This window comes from Sphaeramia orbicularis, chromosome 15 (genome assembly GCF_902148855.1).
Source record: "Sphaeramia orbicularis chromosome 15, fSphaOr1.1, whole genome shotgun sequence".
Classification (NCBI taxonomy): Eukaryota; Metazoa; Chordata; class Actinopteri; order Kurtiformes; family Apogonidae; genus Sphaeramia; species Sphaeramia orbicularis.
Genome location: NC_043971.1, coordinates 14,567,881 through 14,588,374, shown reverse-complemented (window position 1 = coordinate 14,588,374; position 20,494 = coordinate 14,567,881). Strand labels below are relative to the sequence as shown.

Sequence of the window (20,494 nt, the reverse complement as noted above, 5' to 3'; positions counted from 1 at the left end):
CGCTATACAAACACAAACACTTCAGCACGTGACACACACACACACACACACACACACACACACACACACACACACACACACTCCTTTCTCCCCACATGTTGCCTGTGGTTGATAGGCCCGCCTACGAGGCGGGTGTTAATCGAAACAAACCAATCGTCATTTCCTCCTCACACACTGAGTGGCCTCTGATTGGCCTGGTCTGTCTCTAAGATTTAGAGTGAAAGTTCAAGATAGCGGAAGCGTTTAAAAAAAAAAAAAAAAAAAAAAAACAGGAAAAGGAAACGAGAGAGGGAATTGCGGGCCAGCAGGCCATTCCCAGACCGTCCTCCCTATGGCCAGTCCGGGCCTGGACCTGTGTGTTTCTGAAGGCTGGTTCAGTTCACTCAGAAGGACATGAAAGTACAACTGTGGACTTTGTGCAGGAAGATGGAAGTGTTGTTGTTGGTGTTTGTGACCCTCATCCACGGTAAGACAAACATAAACAGCCTCCTCTGTCTCATCTAGTGGAACATGTCTGTACGGCGCACTTCACTCTAAGTAATTTTGGGACCTTTTACTCAAATACATCAAATGTTTCCACAGACTGTTTCTGAGAGGAAAAAAGACCAACTGTGGATAATTTGAAGGCAGATAAAGGAACAAGAAAAGAGTGAATTTCATTAGTAATATGAAGAAAATAACTGTAGAGTGAAACCACTGGTCACTGATTGAATGACTGATCTACTGTTTATAAACAAGAGCCAGACAATGGATTTATACAAACAATCATGTATGTTATCAGGGTGGAATTTGTAAAAAAAAAAAAAAACAGAGGAGGATATGTTCGGGGTTTTTTTTTGTTTTTTTTTTGTCGGAGCAAGAGCGGGTGGGTGGGGGCTGCAATATGAGATAAGTGGGGGTGTGGTCCATAACTAACGTCACTAACGCTGGCGTCAAACCAAAGTGAAACTTGATGATTCATGGGGTTAGGACGTTAAGCTTCAAATCAAGAGCTTTTTCTGCTTAAAAAAATCAGTTTGTTACATGTACGCACTGTAATCAGTTGATAAGTTATTTAATTAGGTTGGTCTAAATGAAAAATAAGGAAACCAGTCTTAACTTAGTAACATATCAATTTTGAACAGACATTTCTGCCTTAACTTTACATATAAGTATATTAAGTTAGTACAGCTTCAAAATCTTGTAAACTTCCTCTAAAAGCTGAGTACAAAGCTTACGAGCCTGAACATGTTTTTATGAGGGGCCATATGGGACAAAATTCAGAATTAGCATGCACACATGCATGTGAAATGCATTCACACACACTTGAAAACGCACACACACATGTGAAATACTTTCTCAAACATATGTTTTTCACTTGAACAGGAAGGCAGAGAAGAGGAAACCAGATAACCCCTCCCCAATTTTATATTGTTTACTGGCACATGTCCTGTTTTATTCAGCCATCAGTAGATTAAACAGTTGCAGGCCCGGCTCGTATTGATGTCAGCAAACAATTTATCTGAAGCAGCGACATTGCTCCATAATTTGTTAGCTTCTGCACAGACACTGATAGCTCTGGCAAATAGGTCTACAGACGACAAATAGGTCTACAGACGGCCAGCCACCAACTACTTGGACACAGTGGGTCGGACCCGTAGACAACCACCTAACAAGGCTTTTTCCCTCACGTCAAGCTGGCAATGGTTCTGGAGCTACCCGGGGATCTCCTTCTACCTGAATCTGCAGATATGCCTGGATGTTGCTAGGCGGTTGTCTACGGGTCAGACCGACTGTGTCGTAGAAGTCGGTTGGTGGACTTCAGTGTCCAATTGTGGAATATTCAAAACATTGTAAAATGGTGCAGTGCTGTGTCCCATGTTGCAACAACAGAAATGATGTAAATAAAACACTGTAATTTCTGCTTTCTTCCGACGAAAAGAAGAGAAGATAGCTGAAGTTGGATCTGAAATGATGAATACAGCTTAGTGTAGGCTAGCATCAGCAGCTCATGTTAGCTACTAGTGCTAGCGTTAAATGTTAGTTTATATAATGTTACCCGTCTATATGTACCTTTAAAGCAAAATTATGTGTGTGTCGGTTATGTTGTCAACTAACCACATGGTACTTATTCTAATATAGCTAATTAAACGCTTATGTTACCTGGTTACAGTAACGCTAGCTTTATTGCCAATGCCAACACCCTTAAGTCCTCTAGCTACTTGCTCTCACCCGTGTAGCTACTCTTTTTCACTGACCCCTGAACTTTCCCCGTCAGACTTCCACCTGGCATTAAACTAACTCTTATACTTGAGTTAGTTATAACAGCTAGTTTAAGCAATTAGCATTAGTGAGATTGAGTTGCTAGCGAACTTAAGGGTGTTAGCAATAAAGCTGCGTTAGCATTTAATTAGCTTTTAATTAGCTATATGAATAAGTACCATATGGTTAGTTGACAACGTAACCGACAACACACACACACACAATTTTGCGTTAAAGTTGCATATAGACAGGTAGTGTAATATAAGCTAATGTTTAGCACTAGTACTAGTAGCTAATGTTAGCTACTAGCCTACACTAAGCTGTATTGTTCATTATTTGAGATCCAACTTATCGTATCATCTTTAGTCATCTACTCTTTTCATCGGAGGAACGCAGCATTTCACATGTGTATGTGTGCGTTTTCACGTGTGTGTGCGTTTTCACATGTGTGTGTGAATGCATTTCATATATGTATGTGTGCGTTTTCACGTGTGTATGAATGCATTTCATATGTGTATGTGTGTGTTTTCACGTGTATGAATGCATTTCATATATGTATGTGTGCGTTTTCAAGTGTGCGTGAATGCATTTCACACGCGTGTGTGCATGATAATTTGGAATAATGTCCCATACGACCCCTCATATGTTTTACTGACAGACCACACCTGCCAGAAGAAACGGAGGGAAGCACAGAAAGAAAAGGGAGAAACACAATTTTACACAGAACTTTTCTAAACGTTAAGGCTTGATAAGTAGAATTTAGCTTTGGTTTATTCACAACAGCTAATAACTACCAACACAAACGACAAGAAATGGTTTTTACACCACACTAAAGTCTTTTCCTCAGTTAGAGGTGGTAACATTTAAGCTAGTAATGTAAGACTTTTAGCTAATTGACATAGCAATTCCACCATAACATTAGTCTGGTTAGATGTTGTTTTACAGAAGTTGAATGGTGTTATGATTATTAACTGGCACTGAATTTCTGCAACAGTAGTTTCAATTATACAAGGACTGGATAGCATGTTTTACTGCTTTCTAATTTAAAATTGTAGTGTATATATTGGCGTGTTTGCTGCATTGCATTGTGGGTATTGGGTATATTGTTGAAAATGTGTTATTTTATGTGCAGGGGTTCAGCAGGGATGTTGGTGTTAATTTGGAGTTAATGTGTGCATGCTAATGCTTATTGGCCATTTTTGTGTTTATTTTTGTATTTTTATAGAACTGCACCACGAGTCAGAACACAGGCCAAATAATGCCTTTCCTGTTTATCGACACTTTAAATTATTTTGTTTGATGTAATTCCTCCTCGCCTAACAAGTACACATCAGTGTTATATATCATATAGAGGCTATAACATTGTGCATTACTAAAATGACAACTTGCAGCTTATTCTGGTAAATAAGATGCATGGGGATATATTAAACAATTTGATTATGAAACTGGAAGTTCCATGTGTAAGTTATTCTGACATACAGAAATAAGTTAGGCCTACTCAAAAAAACTAAGGTAACAATTTGCTTGGACATTGTTTAGTAGAATAAAACTAAAACAAAAAGTTAGTACAGCGAAATGGAGTAGTTTTGACACAATTATAATTAAGTTGGTTCAACTTAATTAAGCTTACAGAGTACAAAGCAAATCATGCTGTTTGTACTAAAATAATGGTTTGCCTAACTAGAGAAGTCTTGTGGCATTTACACAAATATGGCCAAGTTGAAATAACTTAAAAAGATTAATGGAAATTGTTACATCAATTTTTTTACACTGAGCAAGCATATCATTTTTTAGAGTGTACTTTCAATGTCCAACTCCCTGGTTCTATTCCTCTATTATACAGCGGATCTTAAACAAAAGTTTCACAACTTCTAACCTGTATCCACTGGACACACAAATGCTGGGCCACATGAATTTGTCCCGTTTACCCCCCCTTTACGGTGCCCCAGTGCATGGGACGTTCATGAATTGTCAGACTGTGACAGTTGAGTTCAGGTGAACATTAGTGTCAGTAATGGAGGATAAAGGAGGAAGAAAACTGACACAACCTGCTGTTATTTACATTGGTTGGTTGCCCCCCTCCCAAGGATGAAATTCATTGAGCAGAAGTAGGGATGTAAAAACCAGAGGGGGGGGGGGGGTTGATCCCCCCCATCCCCCCTGAAAAAATCATGCCCTGTATGTCATGACAGGACAAATTTGACAAAAGTTCAGGTTGAAAATCCCAGCCTTATTAATGTGAGTGTGGAACAGATAAGGATGATAAACAACAGTCAGAAGGAGGAAACTGAGGAGGACTCACCTGGGTTGTTCTGGTCCCATTTACAGATTAACACTCTGTTTGTGTGTCTGTCCTCAGTTTCCCAGCGTGCATTGGCTGTAGTGGTGCAGGCGTATGAGGGGATGGAGTCGGTCCTGCTGCCCTGCCAGTATTCTGGCAAGTTACCAGTGGTTCCTTCAGTGGTTTGGAGACGCTCTGATCTCAACCAAACAGTTATTTACCTGCTTAAAGACGAAAGTGACGATGTGAAAGAGGAATACAGTGACCGCATGTCAATGAAGACCAACGTTCTGGAATCTAAAGACTTCAGCCTTACTGTGAAGAAACCACAACTGTCTGACAGCAGCAACTACACCTGTAACCTCCAATGGGAAACCGAGTGGAAGGAGACTAAAGAATGGAGACTGACACAAGTACAGCTGCAGGTCAAAGGTCAGACACAAACCACACCCACTGCAGTAGACACAGGTCAGAGGTCAGATAAAAACCACACCCACTACAGTAGACACAGGTCAGAGGTCAGATACAAACCACACCCACTACAGTAGACACGGGTCAGATATAAACCACACCCACTACAGTAGACACAGGTCAGAGGTCAGATACAAACCACACCCACTACAGTAGACACAGGTCAGAGGTCACACGTACATGTGTCTTTGTATTCAGCTCATTTCAGTTCTGTTTTCTTCACAACACAACCTTCATCAAACATGTACCACTTCACCCTGACTGTTTACGCACAGAAGCTACTGACTGGATTATTCCATTTTGTCTCTGGTTAAGGATGAAGGGTTCAGCTGAACTTTTGGTCAATCTGTTGCTGAAAATACACCTTGGATTGTTATTGTTCCTCTCCATTTGATGTAAATATTGTGTGTTGTTGAAGTTCTAGACGGCTTGATCATATGTTCTAATCATTGTGGTCTGTTTCCTGTCAGATGACGAGGAGGAAGTGAAGGTCCAGCAGGGGGTGGAGTCTATCCAGCTGCCTTGTAATGCTTCAGCTGATCTGCCTGAAGACACCACAGTGGACTGGACTCACTTTGATCCAAAACTGGTGGTGGTCCATGTGTACCGGAATAAAGCTGATGATTTTAAAACACAGGACAAGTTTTACCGTGACCGCACAGAGATGAATAAAGACATGAGTCTGACTCTGAAAAACCCCATATACAGAGACAGAGGTATGTATATCTGCACCGTCTACAGGGAAGGAGACGTCCTGAGGTCTAAAGTCCTGCTCCAGGTGGTCCAAGGTCAGTGCTGGGGTAGACCACATGAAACAGCTCCAATCTGAAAACACACACCTTCTGCTGCAGCTCTCACTTCTGGGTCTAAAACATTCAATATGGAGATCCATGTCCTGATGCCATTTCATGCTAATGTAGAAAAGACACTTTTCAGTACTCTTACTGGCAATACTACTTATCAATATTCAGTACTACAGTCAATACTCCACCTTATCAATACTCAGTACTACAGTCAATGCTCCACCTTATCAGCTCTGGCTCTTTCATATGACCAACTGTCAAACAGGTACACAATAATACACATCTTTCTTTTCAACTTCATCTCAAGCAGGTTTTATGGTACTTCATAATGTCTTTAAAGATTTGTTAGGATTTGATTGACACATCATCATACAATCATGTCTTATCAGGAGTTCATGTTGGTGTTTTGTCGTCCACAGGTGGTTTTCCAACCTGGGCCACAGCTCTCCTGGTTGTCTTTGCTGTTCTTCTTATAATCCTTCTAGGACTTGTACTTATTTTTCGAGGGTATTTTCTGTCAGGTATGTCATGTCTGTTCCTATATTACCCATTGTGCTGTTCTTCATCATGTTTTTCTTTGTCTCGTGATTATAGAAGCAGACTGTCACTCATACATATAGAAACCTACATACCAAGTTTGTGATTGTAAATGTGTATCTGTGTAGTCGCTGCTGAGGAGGTCAACAGTCAGGAGTCACAGTGGACTGATCAGAGAAATGCTTCAGATAATGTGTATAATTTTACAGTACACAGACAAAAACAACAATCAAACTGGTGTTTTCAGTCTTTTTCAGACCTAATAGTCTGGTAGACTTGGTTCCATGGGGGACTCAGTTCAACTGGGGACTTGGTTCAATCGGGGAATTGGTTTGTGGGAATAGGTTTGTTTGGGGATTATGTTTGATCGGGGACTCAGTTTGATTCAACAGGGGTTCCAACATTCAAATTCAGTTGCATGTTCACACGTCCCCAAATGAACCAGATTATCAGAGGAAAACAAACTGGTCTATTTAAAGCAAACAAACACCTTTAATGTGAAAGCCCCCTTAAACTGCTTCACTACCTTTTTAAATGACGATAAAAAATTAAATTCTAATCATTTATCCATCAACAGCAATTGGACCATAAAATTTAAAGGTACGCAACAAACTTACAGATGATACCATCATAAGACATAGACCATGTGCTCACCTTTCACATCAACACCACATGAAGCAGATTTATTTCTTCCACAATAATAGAGAAGTCATTAAAACACCTGGACCTTTGTGTCTAAACCAGGGGTGTCATACACATTCAGCCCAATTTGATCTGAATCAGGCTGCACCAGTAAAATCGTAGCAAAACAACATTATAAATAATATCAACGCTAAATTTTTCTTTTTGTTTTGGTGTGAAAAATGTAAAATTGCATAATGAAAATGTGAATAACCTGAACAACCCTGTACAACCACAAAAATAAGTATACAATTTTAACAATACTATGTCTCATCTTATCATTTCCACATGTGCATTACAACTTACAGATCACAGTGGATCTACGAACACACAAGACATTTAGGAACAGGTGGAATATTGACATCTATAAGTTATAATGTTATTACACTGTTTCCAATAAAATTAGAGTAAAATATTTTTTCATGTGAAATGTGATTTATCCTTGATAGATAAGGTGGAACTGGGACTCAGTATGTAATCACTGTACTGGGTCAAAAGTGATTAAATGGGAATAAAAAGAAAAATATGTCTGAAAACTGAATTGTTCCAACTTCATTGACAACAGTGTATTTTTACTGGTCCGACCCATTTGAGATCAAATTGGACTGTATGTATCCCATGAGCTAAAACGAGTTTGACACATTTGATATTCACAAATTCATCCCATGGTTTGGATTGGACCCTTTGATGGGCCGAACCCCCCGTCTAAACTGACCAATATGAATATCCCAGTTTGATGGGAGTAGACAGGTGGTTTGTCTTTTCCTCAGACAGATAACTGGTCCTTGTTGTGCACCTGCTTTTTGCTCGCACTAGGAGACTGTATTTGAACATTTGTCAGACGTGAAGGGGTGGAAATGCTGCCCCTGAACCAGTGCAGCTGCAGCCTTTTGTTTGCACTCTGGAGCTCTTCAATGCGCTTTCACTACCTGAATATGAGACATAGACAGTTTTATGTGTTGATTTAATGAGTTGCCATGCTTCTAAGACAATGCTGTCCACAATATTTTTGGTTCATAATGAGATTATGTTGGAACAAAGCACACTACAGCAGGGCAGCCAGTGAGGTGTCTACTTTTTTATTTGTTTGTTCTCAGTTCCACAGGTGGAGGTGGAGTCAGGGGAGGAGTCTGTCCTGCTGCCATGTAAAACTATAGCTCACCTGACAAAGAACTTCAGAAAGATCAGCGTTATGTGGAGGAACTTAAACAATGATAAGCTCATTGTGCATAAGTACGGCTCTGGCGAACCTGATGAGCAGGACCAGATTTACAGAAACAGAACAGAGATGAAGAAACACTGGCTGTGTACTGGAGACTTTAGTTTAACCCTGAAACACCCAAGGGCCTTGGACGCCACCGATTACTTATGCATCGTCTATAACGATAACAAAGTCCTGAAGAAGAAACTAGTGATGCTGAAGGTCAAAGGTCAGTGCTGTAGACAGAAGATGAGAAAACTAAAGGCGCCTGGATTATCAGACAGAAATGTCCAATGTTGTTGAACTGAGAATAGGAGTTAACAGTTTAATAAGCAGTCGGTTCTGCTGATGATTCAACACAGACTGAACAAATATTACTTAGAACTGTATCCATGGGAGATGTTTTCCTCTACTGTTGTCTTATGGTGTCATTGTTCTCAGTTAAACAGGTGGAGGTGGATTCAGGGGAGGAGTCTGTCCTGCTGCCTTTGGAAACCACATTTCAGCTGATGGAGGACGTCACAGGTCAGGTCACAGTGGAGTGGACAGATGAGGCTGACAGGAAGGTCCATGTGTATAAGGACGGCTCTGACACAACTAATGAACAGGATGATCAATACAGAGATAGAACAGAGATGAAAGCAGACCCACTGGGAACTGGAGACCTCAGTCTGACCCTGACAGACCCCACAGACCACGACACTGACACCTACACCTGCACCGTTTACAACGGAGACAAGCAGATCCTGAGGAGGAAACAAGTGCATTTGAAGGTCAAAGGTCAGTACTGTAGACACAGGTCATTCCTAGTTCTAGAATACTGAGCCCTTAGAGTCAGCATTCTAGACGTGGGTCAGTCCTCTACACACAGGTCAGTGTGCTGAAGGGAAACCAAAAACACTGCAGCAGTCATTAGGATTAAAATGCCATAAATTGCTCTTTCAAAACTCTGAAAAATGGGACTTCTGGGATGGTGGTGAATGGAGAGGTGGTGTAAAGTGAGAGCTCCCTGAAAGGTCAAATACTTTCCCTGATTAAGACGAAATTGGCTGAGAAATGTTATGAAAATTTCTTATGGGGAAATATAAGTTAAAGCTATACCATATGATGTGGCATTTTTACACTTTTCTTTTGTCATCTTAAAATGCTCCTAATAAGTGTGTGTCAAACTAAAATGTAAAAGAAATCCACCAGGTATTGAAACTCAAAAATGTTTAATTGTCATATATTTCTGATGAAAGTCTGACCAATCATTTTTTTCGGTCCGAATGAAATAATTGGCCGAACCTGGCTGAGCTTCCTGTCAATCATCCATTACACCCGTCCAGCATTCAATCCATTATCGCCGCCCCTGTATCCGATATGGGTACGTCTGGATCTGACGCTTCACTGGCACTGCTTCTCCTGTCACTGACCACAGTCTACTGTCTAAGATGTGTATGGATAAAACTCAAATGCACATGTGGAAGGGAAAAAACGGATTTATTAACAGAAACAGCAACCAAGGGGAACCAGGAGAAACAACCTGAGAATTTTCAGAATCCCCGAGGGGATGGAGGGGAGCAATGCACATGAGTTCCTGGAGAAGATTATCAGAACGGAGTTATTGCTCATGGACATTGATCTGGGAATACAGCGCTGCCACAGGTCACTGGGACCGAAACCACCGACACACGCTCCTCCGAGATCCATGATTGTCTGCTTCCTCACGTACAGAACCAAGGAACTAGTGTTATCCAACGCGTGGCGAAAAAAAGAAATACACCTGAATGGTAACAGAATCTACTTCGACCACAACTACCCAGCAGAAATTATGAAAAGAAGAAAGGAATATACCCCACTGAGAAAGGTTTTAAAAGGAAAGGGATTAAGGTTTCAGACACCAGCACCCACAAAACTTCGAGTCTTTTATGAGGACAGTCCCACAACTTACAATAACGCAAAAGAAGCAAGGGAGGACATGCTGAAGAAGGGAATCTTGACAGCTGATGAAGGAACTGATGACCCAATACCGGACAACACCGACCCTGCAGACACAACGGCGATATCCCGCAAAAAACTTGAGGAATACTCCTGGGAGGTTCATGGATCTGTTAGACGTCAAAAACGGAGTGCAGACACTGAGTGGGTCCAAGAGAAGCTAAGGATATTCCAACGTTCGCCTCTACATAAAGAAAACCCGACCTGAGATGTAACTGTGAGTAAATAAAGAGACACTCAATTAAGGACAAAGGAATGTACACGTAGATCCATACGGAAACCTTACAAGGTATATTCTATTGTTAACTATGTTCTAAATAAATCCTGACTCACTGTTTAAGGATTGTGATTCATAATATGAGGGAAAATGTTCATGGCTAAAATATATTTTTCTGTTTAAGATGATAATTTAGACCACAATGGGAGACGACAACTGTGTTAACCTGGTAGCAGAACTCAGGTAATATGTTAAAGGAGAAACGACTTATCTGGAGGGGCCCGTCACTGGGAGGCTTTCCCTCCTTGTTTAGAAGTTATTTTCATACTTCACTTTTGGAGGTCATGTATGTTTGTTCATTTTACTGTTCTGCACAGACACATTTGAGTTATGTTCATATGTACATATGAGATATGTTCAGGTCAATGAAGTATCATAATCTAAACACCAAACCAAAAAGATAAGATGCAAAACCAGGTTTATAAAGTTATTACTTTAAATTTAAATGGACGGCAAAATCCCATCAATGGAAAGAAATTAGTAAAATGAAAAGGGAAAAACAGCAAATCCTTTTTTGGCAGGAGACTCATCTAAATGATAAAGAGCATGAAAAAGTTGAAGATCTTTGGCTATAAAAATACCTATTATTCATCATACAGTCACAGACAAGCATGAGGTGTAGCAATTTTAATCTCGAATAACATAACGTTCCAGTTCTCCAAACAAATGAGAGATGCAGACGCACGATACATTTTGGTAACAGGACACATTGATCATAAACCAGTTATGTTGTTAAATATATATAGACCCCCCCGGTAATGATAAGGCATTCCTCAAAAAAATATTTAATATAATAGCTGAAGAGAACCATGGTACTCACATCTGTGGTGGGGACTGGAATATTCAACTACAACACTCCCTTGACTCTACTAATTTAACTAAAAAAAATTAATTCTGAGACAAATATGGTTAAAAAACTTCTCCTGGAAGCTGATACGACAGATGTTTGGAGAGAATTCCACCCTGCAGATAAACAATTTACTTTCTTCTCCCATCCACACAGAGTATACTCAAGAATTGACTATTTTTTTTATGTTCAACTCAGACACAGAATTCTGAAATGTGAAATAGGGGTTAAAGACATATCTGACCATGCTGGGGTATACTTATCCCTTCATTTAGACACTGAGGCTAAAACCACAACATGGAGGTTAAATACCAGTCTACTGAATGACCCTTCGTGTAAGAAATTTATTGAAAAAGAATTCAAAGATTACCTGGATTTTAACGATAATGAGGAAACATCTCCAAGCAATGTTTGGGACGCGGCTAAAGCAGTAATCTGAGGAAAATTAATAATAATAATAATAATAATAATAATAATAATAATAATAATGGATTGGATTTTATATAGCGCTTTTCTAGACACCCAAAGCGCTTTACATTATTGATCCGTTATTCATTCGCTCTCACATTCTCCCTCTGGTGGTGGTAAACTACATATGTAGCCATAATGATGTGGAAAGAAGAAGGAAGAAGGAAAAACAGCAGATCAATAATTTATTACATAAACTTAAGAATTTTGAAATTAAACATACGGAATTTAATGATCCTCAAATACTTGGTCAGATTGAGTCAACCAAACAAAGCTTAAATAAAATTTATGACAATCAGGAAGAGATTAAAGCCAAATTTACCAAACAGAGATATTATGATAATGGACCAAGAGCTAAAAAGTTATTGGCATGGAGGATAAGAAAGCAACAGGATGAAAGGTCCATCCACAAAATTAAAGATACACAATTGGGTAAGATAAATCACTCTTTGAAAGAAATACAACAATCCTTTGAAAACTACTATAAACATTTATATACACAACCAGATGGCGCTGACCCCTCAAAAATTAAAGATTTTTTGGATGTTGTGGATCTACCATCCATTGGAACAGAACAAAACAGAACATTGATGCGTGAGATAACAAAGAAGAATTAGGTAAGGCAATATCAAGATTAAAAACAAACAAAACGCCAGGGGCAGATGGATTTTCAGCAGAATGGTTTAAAATGTTAAGAGAAATTACATCACCATTACTACTTAATGTTTTAATTTTGTACTCCAGAGGGGAGTAATACCAATGTCCTGGAACCAGGCAATAATTTCTGTCATTCCAAAACAAGGCAAGGATAAATCCATGTGTAGCTCATATAGACCAATATCCATCTTAAATTTAGACTAAAGACTCTACGTCTCAATAATCGCAAAAAGATTTTAGAATATAATCCCAGACATAATAGATGGTGATCAAACGGGATTCCTCAAAAATAGACAGGGTCAAGATAATGTTAGACAGGCCCTACATATAATAGATCATATGAATAAAAACAAAGAGAAATCAATCGTCCTTAGCCTAGATGCGGAAAAGGCGTTCGACTCTGTTCGCTGGGAGTATTTATACCAAACATTGGAACGATTTGGGTTTAACAACTCTGTAATCTCACTTTTAAAAAACTTATACCACTGCCCCACCTCTAGAATAAAAATAAACGGTAGTCTGAGTAGCCCTGTGTTATTAGAAAGAGGTTGTCGGCAAGGATGCCCCCTTAGCCCTGCTTTGTTTACGTTATTTATTGAACCACTCGCACAAGCGATCAGATAAGGAAATAAGAGGAATCTGGATTAACAAAACTGAATACAAAACCTGCCTTTACGCAGACGATGTATTGATGACTCTTTCTCAACCGGATATGAGTCTTCCCAAATTATTATTCTGCCTGAAAACATTTGGTAGTTACTCTGGATATAAATTGAATATACAGAAAACTCAAATTATTACATATAATTACACACCTACACCTCAAATACAGAATCTTTGTGAATTTAATTGGGACCATGAAAACATACACTGTCTCAGAATCAAAATACCCAAGGAACTTATGAATATTTATGATACAAATTATTTACCAATTACCAAAGAAGTAAAGTCTGATTTAAACAGGTTGACCCTACTGCCTTTAGATTTGTACCATTGGATAAACATAATTAGAATGAACATTTTGCCAAGATGACTTTTCCTTTTTTAATCAATACCTATAGCGATACCTTCCAAACAATTTACTGAATGGAATAGAATGTTTTCGAGTTTCATATGGAGGGGACAAAAACCTAGGATTAGATATGGCACATTACAACTACCCAAGGATAAAGGAGGGCTATCCCTCCTAGATACAGAAGATTACTACAAATCAGCACAACTGAGATACCTGATTTACTGGTGTGATCCCCTTTACACTGCCACGTGGAAATACTTAGATCTTAGTCAAATGGACATACCCCTTCAGACACTGCTTGGAGATAAAGCTCTATATATACATCATTAAAGAGAAGCTAAATTGCTGGACTGAAACCCCCCTAAATATTTGGTTCGATGAATGCCATAAATTAAAATTGGAAGACAGGCTTAAGCTGTTACGCTGGGTGGCATATGACGAGGATTTCAAACTTGCCTGGATGGATAGCCGATTTAAACTTTGGTCCTTTAGAGGCATTACAGCATACTGTGTAATTTCAGATGATGGAGGACCTAAACAGCTTCGAAACTCAAAGATAAATATTACTTGGGAAGGGAAGACTTTTTTTAGATACCTTCAGATTAGAACCTATTTAACAGCATTATAAAAAAAAGTGGAACTCAGAAACACGGACTTAATTGACTTCATGATTGCTCCATTAAGGGATGCCAGGGCCTATCCTGACCACCAACAAGGAAATGCATGGTTTCCTCTGAATATTTGTCTAGGTCATCGCTAACGTGTAGAGACCGACAACCATTCACTCTCACATTCTTTTTGATTTAGACTCACCAATTAACCATAAAATGCATGTGTGTGGACGGTGGGAGGAAGCCAGAGTACCTGGTCTGAGAAAGGCCACCACCAGCAGGTTTATGTTCTTATAAAGTCTGATATAAGACTGTGTGCTGTGAAAAATGAGTTGGAATTCCAGCTCAATACCCGTTAGTGACTGTTTTCAAAAATAATGTTTTCTGTCATGTTGTACATTAAATTATGTTTAAAGTGTTGTTAAAAATTGATGCATTAAAGGTGAAGTTGATGATATTTACTCCCACCTAGTGGTGAACTTCTAGGCTAAGAGAGCCAACTGAATTCTGCTCACCCTCTCTTAGGGGGACACAAAAAACCTCCAAGTCCTTCACAAGTGTCAGTCTTTCTTGTCATTCCTTCTGGTCTTTTCTGTTCAGATTGTTGAAACCACTTCTTGAACACGTTTGTATAAACTGGCTTTGATGGAATGACACACTTTTATTAATTATCGTTTTACTCCGTGGTTTGTTGGTTAAAAATTTCCTTGTGCAAGATTGTCTTACTGATGTTTAATATCCTGAGAATTACTTCAAATCAACTGGATCATATAAAAGGAGTATGGTTATTGGCTGAACCCTCATTGAGTCACTCCTATTATTTATTATTTCATCAAAATCCACAAACATCTGAGGAAACCACCTGTGAATACAGCATGGAGCAAATTTAATCAGTTATCTAGATTGAACCACATCTACAGATGAAACTGGAGTTATTCACACATCTGTTGAAAAGACATTTTAGTAGCAGTCATCCCAAACATATGAAAGATAACATACCAGCAGGGCAGTTTCTGAGACAGAAATGGAACTGCTCTGATCCTGATGACATTCATACACATACTAAAAACTTCAGACACACACATAAGCGCCGGTGGTTCTGCTGCTGATTGAATCATCACTTAGAACTGTATCAAAGGCAGATGTTTTCCTCTGCTGTTGTCTGATGGTATGGTTGTTGTTTTCAGCCCAACAGGTGGAGGTGGATTCGGGGGAGGAGTCTGTCCTGCTGCCCTGGAAAGCCTCATTTTATATTCAGGACATCAGTCAGGTCACAGTGGAGTGGATGGACGATAGGAACAGGAAGGTCCATGTGTATGAGGACGGCTCTAACAGAACTAATGAACAGGACGAGATATACACAAACAGAACAGAGGTGAATGAAGACCCACTGGGAACTAGAGACCTCAGTCTGACTCTGAAAGACCCCACAGACCTGGACACTGACATCTACACCTGTACCATCTACATCAGAGACAAGCAGATCCTGAGGGTCCTGAGGAGGAAACAAGTGCGTCTGTGGGTCAAAGGTCAGTCCTGTAGACACAGATCATTCCTAGTTCTAAGAACTGAGCCCTTCTTCGAGTCAGCATTCTAGACGTGGGTCAGTCCTCTATATACAGGTCAGTGTGCTGAAGGGAAACCAAAAACATTGCAGCATTCATTAGGATTAAAATGCCATAAATTGCTCTTTCAAAACTGACAAATGTGCTTATTATTTTTTCCTGACATTCCAAAGTAAAATATAATTTGTAAAATATTTTACATAAAGTCTCACGTTAACACTATATAGATCAGGATGATAGCATCAACTTATGGGTTTGTTTCTACAGTACTTTGACACAACAACAGAAATATTCCTTCATTTTCCAAACTGTTGAATCCTCTGGAGTGTTGCAGGGATGCCAGGGCCTATCCTGACCACCAACAAGGAAATGCATGGTTTCCTCTGAATATTTGTCTAGGTCACAGGTGTCCAAACTCCGGTCCCCCGAGGGCCGGTATCCTGCATGTTTTAGATGTTTCTCTCTTCCAGCACACCTGACGGTCATTATCATTCTTCTGCAGAGTTGGATGATAGGCTTGTCATTTGAATCTGGTGTGTTGGAAGAGGGAAACATCTAAAACATGCAGGATACCGGCCCTTGAGGATCTGAGTTTGACACCCCTGGTCTAGGTCATCACTAACATGTAGAGACCGACAACTATTCACTCTCAAGTTTTTTGATTTAGAGACTCACCAATTAACCCATAAAAATGCATGTGTGTGGACGGTGGAGGAAGCCAGAGTACCTGGTCTGAGAAGGCCACCACTAGCAGGTTATGTTTTTATAAAGTCTGATATAAGACTGTGTGCTGTGAAAAATGAGGTGGAATTCCAACTCAATACCTGTTAGTGACTGTTTCAAAATAATGTTTCTCTCATGTTGTACATTAAATTAGGTTTAAAGTTGAAAAGACTTTTAGTAGCAGTCATCCCAAACATATGAAAGATACATACCGGCAGGGGCAGTTTCTGGGACGGAAATGGAACTGCTCTGATCTGATGACATTCATAAACATACTAAAAACTTCAGACACACACATAAGCTCTTGGTTCTGCTTGAATGATGGGATCATCACTTAGAACTGTATCCATGGCAGATGTTTTCCTCTACTGTTGTCTGATGGTATGGTTGTTGTTCTCAGCCCAACAGGTGGAGGTGGTTCCAGGGGAGGAGTCTGTCCTGCTGCCCTGGAAAACCTCATTTCATACTCAGGACATCAGTCAGGCCACAGTGGAGTGGACGGACGATAAGAACAGGAAGGTCCATGTGTATGAGTTCGGCTCTGACAGAACTAATGAACAGGACGATGAATGCAGAAACAGAACAGAGATGAATGAAGACCCACTGGGAACTGGAGACCTTGGTCTGACCCTGAAACACCTCACAGACCTGGACACTGACATCTACACCTGTACCGTCTTCAACAGAGACAAGCAGATCCTGAGGAGGAAACAAGTGTATCTGAAGGTCAAAGGTCAGTACTGTAGACACAGGTCATTCCTAGTTCTAGAATACCAAGCCCTTCTTTCCCCCTTCCCTGTCGAACCTCCACAATCACAAATAGCACAATGTGGAGTTACTCATGGAGCAGATTTTAATGATATATATTTTAGTATTTTTAATCAGGCTGGATAATCCATCCATCCATCCATGTCCCTTTCCAGCTGTGTCATATAGCATTTCCTACATATTCCAGGGGGTTTCCTCCTCATTGGACCTGCCCAAAACACCTTGTGCCACATGTGCTTAATAACACTGTCGTGACAAAGTGTTTGTTATAGACAAACTGTGACTTGTACAGAGGTCTTATAAATAAAAAAAAAAACCCCAGGTTCAGATCCAGCAGACCATTCCTCCCAATCACACTCCTCCTGGTCTCATTGTCATTGACCATGTGAATGTTGAAGTGTCTCAGTAGAACAGTGGAGTCCCTTAGGGGAGCACCTTCCAGCAAACCACCACAGACTCCAAGAAGGCTGGCAGGGTACACATGGGCACAGACAACAGTCAGAACCTGTTCCCTGACTGAAGGCTCCGCCCTCTCATTCAATGGGGTGAACTCCAACATAAAGCTACTGAGCCAGAGTTGTACCAGAGGTGTGGAGCAGGTGGGAGGAACCCCACACCTGCTCCACACCTCTCACCCTGAACAACTCCTGAATAAAAAAAAAAATAAAATAAAGACAAGTCCCACCACCCTCGAGGAGATCGGTTCCAGAGCCCAAGTCTAGTCTGTACCTCTGAACCATCTGCCACAACTCCGCTTCCTTCCCCACCAGGACAGTAGCATTCTGTGTCCCTAGAGCCAATTTAGACGACCATGGATTTTTGAGTGTAGTCTTCTTATCAGCCTTCTCTGCTGTTCCTGGTCAAAGTACTGAAGTTGAGCAATTATTCAATCTTTTCCTTTTAAAGAGGCTGATTTTCCTCCATATAGAAGATGTGATGATAATAAACTGTCCCATGTTGATGTCATGTTTCCTCCCAGATCAAGAGGTGGAGGTGGATGTGGAGGAGGGGAACGCTCGGCCCGGCTGCCCTTCAACACAACCCTGACCTGCCTCGGGACGCCACAGTGGAGTGGAGGTACTATGTAAATGACCATAATACATGTATGTCCATGGGTATGAGAAGGGGTCAGCTCAAACTTGGGTCAAACAGAGCTATATTTACAAAAACAGAACAAAGATGAATGAAGACCCATGGACGACTGGAGACTTCAGTCTGACCCTGAATGACCTCCAACAGGACGACTCTGGAAGATATGAATGTAAAGTCATCAAACATGGAGTCCACCCTGAGATGTAAAACAGTGATGCTGAAGGTCAAAGGTCAGCGTTCAGATGCAGGTCAGAGGTCATATGTATCTCCCTCCTCTGTCTCCTTCGCAGACAGATCTCAGATCACATTTCAGTGTCTTCCAATAAGAGAACATGAAGAAGCTGTTTGATTGATCTTTTGTGCATGTGTTTCTGTTTATCAAGTGAAACTCCTAAACTGAGGCTTGATCTTATTCCTCTTGAATATATGAAACAGGTAAATACAATCGAAATATACATACTTCAAACCACTCAAACTATGCTTTTAGACTCTTCATTATTGTATTTCTAGTGTTTGTTGTGAAATACGCTGGTCTTGCTCTAAGATGTCAGATGACCATCATAAGGATTTTATTTTACTAACCTAAATTGTTATATTCTGATTTATATTTTGTATCTGTATTTTGTATTTTTATTTTATGTGTACTGAACAGTGAAAGGTCAGGGTTGTTTCAGGTTGTGTGGTTAAGTTGAAACTAACACCTGTGTGTGCTGAACATGGAGAAAAGGTCAGATTCTACGTACAAGTGTCTGTTTTGCAGATTTGGTAGGATTGTGGTTAGGGTGATCTGAGGTACTCTGGGTTATGAACTTAAAAGGGACTTTCTCTGGTCAAGAAGTGCTGTCCTAATTGCGCAAGAGCGTACATACTGAAACTCTTTGCGGTTAAACTATGCAGTGTAAGCTGAATTTTTGGTGCAAATGTAAAATCAAGGTGTGATTAACTCAGGTGAACTTTCAAATGTGATTTTTCTTAGAATTAGCTCAAGTGGAGTGACTGACATATGTCTGTGACATGTTTTACCCGGCAACAACTGTCAACCAATCATTGAGATTATGTACCAAATATGGAAGCCTTCAAAGAGTGACTGAAGACTATAAAATGTAATGAAGAAGATTTTCATGTGGTAGAGACGAATAGTGTGTTTGATGCCAGACTAGTTGACTTCTTTCTTTTATGTAACTTTTTCTATTTTTGCCTGAAGCAATAAATCAAGCTTTGTTTTAACTTTTTAAACCTCAACCCTTCTTTTTTTGGTGAATTCTTCATTTCTCCTGGGTTGGTCCTTCCATCCGAACATAACTGGTGAGTTATAATTTAAATAAAGTGACCCCCCTCTGGGCAGTCCGGATTTGAGCCGGACTCCATTTTTAGGGAGTATTGGAGTAAGGTGGAGAAACACCGGCAGTCATGTGTTTCACAGGGGCATGCAGTTTAAGTCAGGGCAAAGCAAAAGTAGTACCCGGTGTATAAATTGTAAAGATTTCTGACATGGTAATCCATTAACCAAAATTAATTATGGTTTTTGAGATGTACTGTTACTGACGTGTTCAATAGTTGTTCTCTGATGACAAATTTTTCACAGCAGTAGTCTGTCCTCCAAACCAAAGAAAATCCAAACAATAAAATCAAAACCACTGCAGCAAAATCCGACAAATGAACACTGTCAAAGAGGATGGATTTTCCAACAGGATGATGATCTGAAACCTATCTGTAAATCCACCATGGATGACCTCAGAGACTGCAGCTGAAGGTTTTGAACGGACCTCACAGTCCCAGACTTGAACATCATTAAAAATCTGTGGGTAGACCTGTCATGGGGGGGATTTAATGTTACCAAAGCTTCAGTTGTATTTAGTTCTAGTTGGTGTGCATCTTGTTTTCTCCTTTTTTGTTTAATGGTTTGACCAAACCTCTGTATCTGCTCCCACTGTGTCTCATTTTGGTCGGTCAGTTTTTGTCAGTTTTTTTGATGCATCACTTCTTGTTCTCAGCCTTAGTTGCTATTATTTTTGCGTACAGTTCTGTTATATGTACCTCTTTTATATACTTATTCGTTAAAACTATCATTTGTAATCATTTTTGGAATAATTTTGGGTGAATAAAAACCCACAGCTGTCTCCTGGTTGTCTTACTGCTCGGTCCCTAACAAAGATAAAAGAGAACAGTAAAGCATCAGTCCAGTCCTACAGAGACAGCACATGTAATCCAAACATACAAAAGCAGCACATACAATAGAATCACACAGAATACATCAGCACAGAATCACAGACAGG

The 20,494-nt window shown here is 40.0% G+C and overlaps 1 protein-coding gene across 2 annotated transcripts; it reads left to right on the top strand.

Annotated features, from left to right (window-relative positions):
* The first annotated feature begins 268 nt into the window (after positions 1-268).
* On the top strand, positions 269-19,460 carry LOC115433696 (uncharacterized). Of its 2 annotated transcripts, XM_030155154.1 has the most exons (9): positions 269-466; positions 4,601-4,954; positions 5,464-5,781; positions 6,216-6,317; positions 8,112-8,444; positions 8,657-8,995; positions 15,258-15,599; positions 16,759-17,091; positions 18,106-19,460. In XM_030155154.1, exons 1-9 carry the CDS (start codon positions 394-396, stop codon positions 18,171-18,173), a joined length of 2,262 nt encoding a protein of 753 aa, XP_030011014.1. In that variant the 5' UTR covers positions 269-393; the 3' UTR covers positions 18,174-19,460. The 2 variants fall into 2 exon arrangements, with proteins under 2 accessions (XP_030011014.1, XP_030011015.1); XM_030155155.1 differs by lacking the exon at positions 15,258-15,599.
* Positions 19,461-20,494: the final 1,034 nt, after the last annotated feature.

Excerpts from the sequence above, each read along its gene's own strand:
- LOC115433696 (XM_030155154.1), top strand. The coding sequence starts at position 394 with ATGAAAGTACAACTGTGGACTTTGTGCAGGAAGATGGAAGTGTTGTTG. Across the intron at positions 8,996-15,257 it reads AGTGCATTTGAAGGTCAAAG|CCCAACAGGTGGAGGTGGAT; the intron begins GTCAGTACTGTA and ends TGTTGTTTTCAG. Across the intron at positions 17,092-18,105 it reads AGTGTATCTGAAGGTCAAAG|ATCAAGAGGTGGAGGTGGAT; the intron begins GTCAGTACTGTA and ends GTTTCCTCCCAG.